Here is a 6,000-nt window from a genome sequence, read left to right as displayed (position 1 = left end):
TAGGATCAGCCTGATGTTATTTGTATCCCGCTGTAACTTTACTGTATAAAGAGCTAATATCTCCAAAATGTCAGGAGTAGTTAGTCATTATGAGAAGTGTTTGTGAACTAAAAATCAAGAATGTGGGATACTGTTTGTCCGTGATTTGAACAGCCCAGCACGTGCTCCTGACTAAGAGAAAACCAATTATGCAGGGGAGAGCTACCTTGGCACTTGTGCAGGTGAAGCCAAAGGGAAGATATGCTTCACCATATTTTCTAGTCTTTGGCTTAGAATGAAGTTGGTTTGGAAACATATTCAGCGATGCGTCATCTCCTGCTTTGCGTTTGTGTAGGTGCCCCGTGCTAGCAGTGTCCAAGCCTTTTTTCATACCACGCCCCCCTGCAATGGCTCTGCCCCCCCCCAAGGGGCGGGCCCCACACTTTGGGAAGGTCTGCTCTAAGCTTACTCACAAGATCGGCTGCCTTGAAGGCAAAAGGCTGTTACCCTTCTTCTAATTTTAGCTTCTGTCAGACCACAAGCTGGTCTCTGAGTCCAATCAAGGATCCTGAGCTTGGAAGCAGTGGGCAGCCATAGACATCATAGTTACAGTATTAATTGGTTATGGTTTTAGAAGCGTGGTTGGAGACATTCGAGGCTGTCTCAGTAACACAAGCCTCTCTAATGTTTCAAACAGTCAGACAAGATGAAAAAGAAGGCCTTTTCTGTCATGGTCCCTGTGCTCCGCTGGTCAATCCTCTATTGGGCAGGGCCGGCCCGTGGCATAGGCCGTATAGGCAAATGCTAAGGGCGCTGTCCATCAGGGGGCGCCACGCCAGTGCCACAAATGTTGGGGAAAAAAAAAAAAAGTTGGTACTATTATTTCTAAATACAAAAAATAATCCCACGTTAATTAAAATGCAAAGTAAAGCTTATTTAATAGAAATATTATTTGTTACAACATTACACTACACTGCTGATGTAGGGGGGCGCCACCTAAAATCTTGCCTAGGGCGCCAGATTGGTTAGGGCCGTTTCTGCTATTGGGCAATATGTTTGTGGTTTGTTTGCTCTCTCGCTCTCGCTCTCTCTCTCTCTCACTCTCTCTCTCTCTCGCCACGGTGATGCTCACTGCGGGCTCCCGCTGCTGGCCCACACACCTGCTCATCACCACACCGGCCGCTGATCCCAGCTGATTACTGCACTACTTAGATGGCGAGTCTGCACTAGTCTTCGCTGGATCGTTGAGCTATCAGTGTCAGTTAGACTTGTGTTTCTGCTAACCTGTACTTTGAGAATTTCTTATAATTATCCTTCTAACCCGACGTTTTGTGTGTAGATCGTTTTTGGAACCCGATGCGGAGAGGAGTGATTGAGGGGGAACGTTTTTGTACAGAAAGTATGGAACACCCTTCTCCCAACCCTGATTCCCAAGGACCCTGGCGACCCGGACCCGTTTCCCCTGCACGTTGTATATAGCCACTTGGTGTATGTGTTCACTGTAAATAAACGCACTGTCCTTCGCTTAAAGGAAAACCCTGGCCTGTGCCTGAGTCTCTTTCGGAAACCTTATCATTTTCAAACAGTTCTAGACCTCAAAAAACCCCAAAGACTCAATGAAGACAACAATATGGTGAGCTGACACCAGTTCTTGAAAAGCACAAACAAACTGGAGCTTATTTATTCAGTTGTTTGCTAACACCACAGTCTTTCTAGTTTTTCTGCGGTTATGTGTGAAAAGTTACAAGAATTTCAGAAACGCTCTGTCAGTGTCATCCTGAGCTTTGGTCCATTCACACTCATTTACCTTCAAAGTGGGTTGCATGTGTACTGCCTGACATTAGATCTGTGTGGCCTCAATGCCCACTCTTTTAGTTCTATATACGCGTATTGGCCAGTTTGCCGAGAAGCGTCCAGGAAGATGGAGAGCAACAGAGCACGGCAGCCTGCCAAAGGCTGACCGAGAAAAGCGAAAGCACAGGAGGGATTTAGTCAAGTGCTCATTTAAATATGAGTGAGCAACAGACTGTGGAATTTGAATGAGATTATAAAGGGAGACGGGTAGGATGAATTTCAATTTGAGAGCATTACACGTATTCTCTGTGTGTCTCTTCATCCCACTACCCCCGCGCCTTACCCACCATCCTCCCAGAGGTGAGAAAATAACTCCCAACAAAGAAGCGGGAGGGAGGAAGTTGGCAGCGCTGTCGCCAAATAGCGAAGCCCAACGGTTGTTATGGCACGGAGACTCCTCCCCTCCCATTATCTGTGAACATACACACAAACACGCACACACCAGAAAACACAGGTGGGAACACATACACACGCACGCACACACACACAGACTAGGATCTAGGTTAACAGAGCATCATATCCGAGTGCATCTCTCCAGCACTGCAGTGGTACGCATTGCACCTCATCTAAAAGCTCTTTATCAAATTATAGCCTCCAATAGCAATATAGCCGTAGAATATATACATATATATGTACAAAGACAACATGAGCAGCAGCAGGTTGATGGAAGGCACTGAAGTAGGGAGAAAAAGACAGATGGAGAAAACACAGTGAGTTACAGGGAAAAAAGAGCAAAAAGGGAAAGCCGGGAGGGTGGGAGAGCAGACTGCGAGAGAGAGAGAGAGAGAGAGAGAGAGAGAGAGAGAGAGAGAGTGAGGGGGGGGAGGTTTATCCAGCAGCGCTGATGAGACAGAAGTTTCAGCTCTGTGCGTTGTACACGGCCAGGACAGAAGAGACCTTCCGCATACATACAGGTGAGACAGCTCACTTCTTCTTCCCCTCTGAAGCGCGGCTTGTAGCCTTTGTGCATGCTGAAACGTAATGCAGACATTCAGGTGCAACAGAGAATGCTAGGAACGCAGCCTAAGTTGTGAGTGTGCTGGCATTCATCGAGCGCATCACTCGGGGTTCAGCAGATGTCCCGAGAGACAAACAAGACAACCAGTCCAGAATGTGCTCTGATTTTTCTGATAAGTAATTTCCCAGATGAGCTCAAAAAGCAAAGGGGCAGCGTAAGTGTTGGTGTGATGTTAATGGATGCTTTAAGTGTTGCTTGCTGTGTAAGTGCTGGGAGAAAAGAGCTATACTGCCTTCAGTGCGCATTCAGCAGTCATGCCGCGTCTGAGCAGCATGCATTATTTATCTGCACTGATCTCCAGAAACAGTGACACCTCACAAAAGCAGAGGGTGTAATGCATATAATGTCTATATAATGTCACATGTGGCAGCTGGGCTGATATAATGCACTGTGGGAATGCGAGCAGAGGGACAACCTGCAGCTTGCATATGTTTAGCTGAGCTACAGTTGCTTTGTCTTGTTTGTAACATCTTGCCACGGTGGGTTGCAGTGTGGCAAAGACAGCATGCGTGGATATCCTATGGTTTATTTATCTGCCATTATCTGCGGCAGAGATACAGGAGAGCAGAAGGAGGCTGTGAATTAGGCTGAGGAGATGAGATCTCTCTTATCTTAAGATGGGTTTTCTGCACAAAGGCGGTTGACTCCTTTTGTCTGCAGATACAATATCTTAATCCGCATCAGTGTAACATACGGCTGCGGCGGGCTACAGATTGATCCTCGTGCTCAGTGTGTGTGCAGATTACACATTTGTCAGGGACATATGCTGGTGTTATTTACAGCATCTGTGTGTGTGTGTGTGTGTGTGTGCCTGCATCCAGCTGCTTCTGCCTTCTTTTATTGAGGAGCTCTTGATGTCGTGAGAGCAAACAAAGAAACCTAGAGTTATGAGATATAAAAATATACACACTGCCAGCGCAATAAATTGACAAGTAAAGAATTGTCTCAACCAAACACAGCCCGGAGGGAGGGAGCATCAAGCGGTTGAGGAAAGTTTCAAGCTTGTTGCTTTGCAGTAGATTGCAGCTGTAAATGGTGTCGTTTTACCTGTTGTACGGTTTTACCATACAGGCAGAGCCTTCAGTTTTCAGGCCCCTCTTCTCTGGAACCAGTTTCCTGTTTGGATTCAGGAGACAGACACTATCTCTACTTTTAAGATTATTCATTACTAAGATTATTCTCTCACCCCAGCATGTCACAGCAGATGGCCCCGCCCCTCCGTGAGCCTGGTTCTGCCGGAGGTTTCTTCCTGTTAAAAGGGAGTTTTTCCTTCCCACTGTTGCCAAAGTGCTTGCTCATAGGGGGTCATATGATTGTTGGGTTTTTCTCTGTATTTAGTTTTGTAGGATCTACCTTACCATATAAAGCGCCTTGAGACGACTGTTGTTGTGATTTGGTGCTATATAAATAAAATAAAATTGAATTGCTGTATTAAGTCGACCATCCTTTTGACATCATACACTCTATGCAGACGATAGATGTAGCCACATGACATTACGCACTGGTTTGTGGACTTTTTGCTTTTTGGCTGCTGCTTTATCTGTGTCATGATCATGAAACACAAAAGCATGTGTTTCTTAGGATGCTTAACAAAGAAGTAAAACCAGCAGCTTAACAAGTTCTTTGGCTTAAGCAACCAAGTTTTATTCAAGTGAGCCCTTTTTTTCATAATAAATACGAGCCTGTAGCATTTAGTGACAATAGCATATGAAGACTGTAGCTTGAGGCGACTGCATTTACGTACTTCTGAGGATGATGTTTGGGGTTTTAACAGACAGACTGAGATTAAAATAGTTGCAGCTACACAACCCTAAAGCTTCTGTAAATAACATTTAATCTTCTGCATTCCTGCACCAAACAGTCAGCCTGTCTTGTTCATTTGTGCTGACGACCTTGGATTGGAAATCAACTTGTTGCATGCAATATTGTTGCATATTCAACACTAACAGCGTGGTTTGTATGAGTGTGTGAGAGCGAAAAGGCTGGTAACCCCTCTCAAATATTCAAAAAGAAAAAGCTCGAATGCTTGAAAAACAGGGCAAAGATTTATTCAAGTTGAAGCCATGCTGTTCTCAGTCAGTCTCCTTTTTGTCATGCTTTAATTCTCATTTAGAAAGGGCTCACTCTGCTGCTCACTGCTCCAACTGTGACAGGTGCAGCTTTTCCCAAAGGAATGCCTTCTGATGGGAGCTTTAAAAAAAATCTATATCAATGCATTCTTTTTTTCTGGATTTCTCCTGACACATGAAGGGTATAGGAAAGAAAAACAGTGGTCCATCTTTTCATTGACCACATCTACACATAGTTCAGGCGTTCAGTGTTAAAAGGCACTGAAGGCATAAAGAGCCGATCACTACAGATCCAGATCCATCATGATGTTACTGAGGTGTGACTCACTTTAAAAAGAAAACAGCAGAAATGCAGTTTACTTGTACTCGTGCTAGAGAGTTTTCTTTGTTTTCTTTGTATTACTGTGGGGTCTTTACTTTACACCTTGAGAGAACTGTTGTTGTGATTTAGCATTAGATTGATAAATTGAAGTCAATCATTTGCAGAAAAATACTGTATTTATCAAAGCCAACATAAATTATACTTTTTTTGTTGTCCTTTAATCACAGTTTAAAATCTCATAATCACATATAATTTAATATTAATCACACAATTACTGAGCAGTAAGCATCACTATTTTTATCCTTGGAAAATAAAAACACTTAGATGAACCAGAGATCACAAAAATAGATAATGAGATACTTTCTGTGTTTTTGTGCTTAATGGTATTTAACTAAGACACCTGAGTGATGTATGAGCAACTAATTATGTGAGCAACCTTCTCCAAGTCATCTGGGGTAGCAGTGTTTGATCTTTGAAACATCACAGCAAACACAACATTTCAGTTTGGAAATAGTTTGTGCAAATCCAAGCTCAACCACGAGACATTGCTTTTTTTTATTTGTCATGAATTGAAGAGAACAGCTTTGGGGGACATTAAGGCCACCGTCACAAAGAGACCAGCTGGCAACCTGCTGTCAGCTTGTCAAGAATGAGGGAGGTTGCTTGGTGTCACTAGGTGAAATCAGTCACAAAGAAGTATTTGCCACTGTATTGAAAACCTCATTGTAATTGCTGTGGTTGCTAGCAGATTAGTATGG

The 6,000-nt window shown here is 43.8% G+C and overlaps 1 protein-coding gene across 2 annotated transcripts in view; it reads left to right on the top strand.

Annotated features, from left to right (window-relative positions):
- The first annotated feature begins 2,656 nt into the window (after nucleotides 1-2,656).
- The window catches only part of c1qtnf4 (C1q and TNF related 4), a 53,269-nt gene continuing 49,925 nt past the window's right edge, over nucleotides 2,657-6,000 (top strand). The window contains exon 1 of one of the 2 annotated variants that reach the window (XM_080884582.1): nucleotides 2,657-2,747. In XM_080884582.1, the coding sequence (XP_080740708.1) occupies nucleotides 2,678-2,747 (70 nt within the window). In that variant the 5' untranslated portion in view covers nucleotides 2,657-2,677. Of the gene's footprint in view, nucleotides 2,748-2,960; nucleotides 3,006-6,000 lie in introns of those variants that run through there. The other variant, XM_080884585.1, reaches the window with a different exon arrangement.

The sequence above is a fragment of the Rhamphochromis sp. 'chilingali' genome (assembly GCF_963969265.1).
Source record: "Rhamphochromis sp. 'chilingali' genome assembly, chromosome: 6".
In the NCBI taxonomy this organism is placed as follows: domain Eukaryota; kingdom Metazoa; phylum Chordata; class Actinopteri; order Cichliformes; family Cichlidae; genus Rhamphochromis; species Rhamphochromis sp. 'chilingali'.
This window is presented reverse-complemented; position numbering and strand designations above follow the sequence as displayed.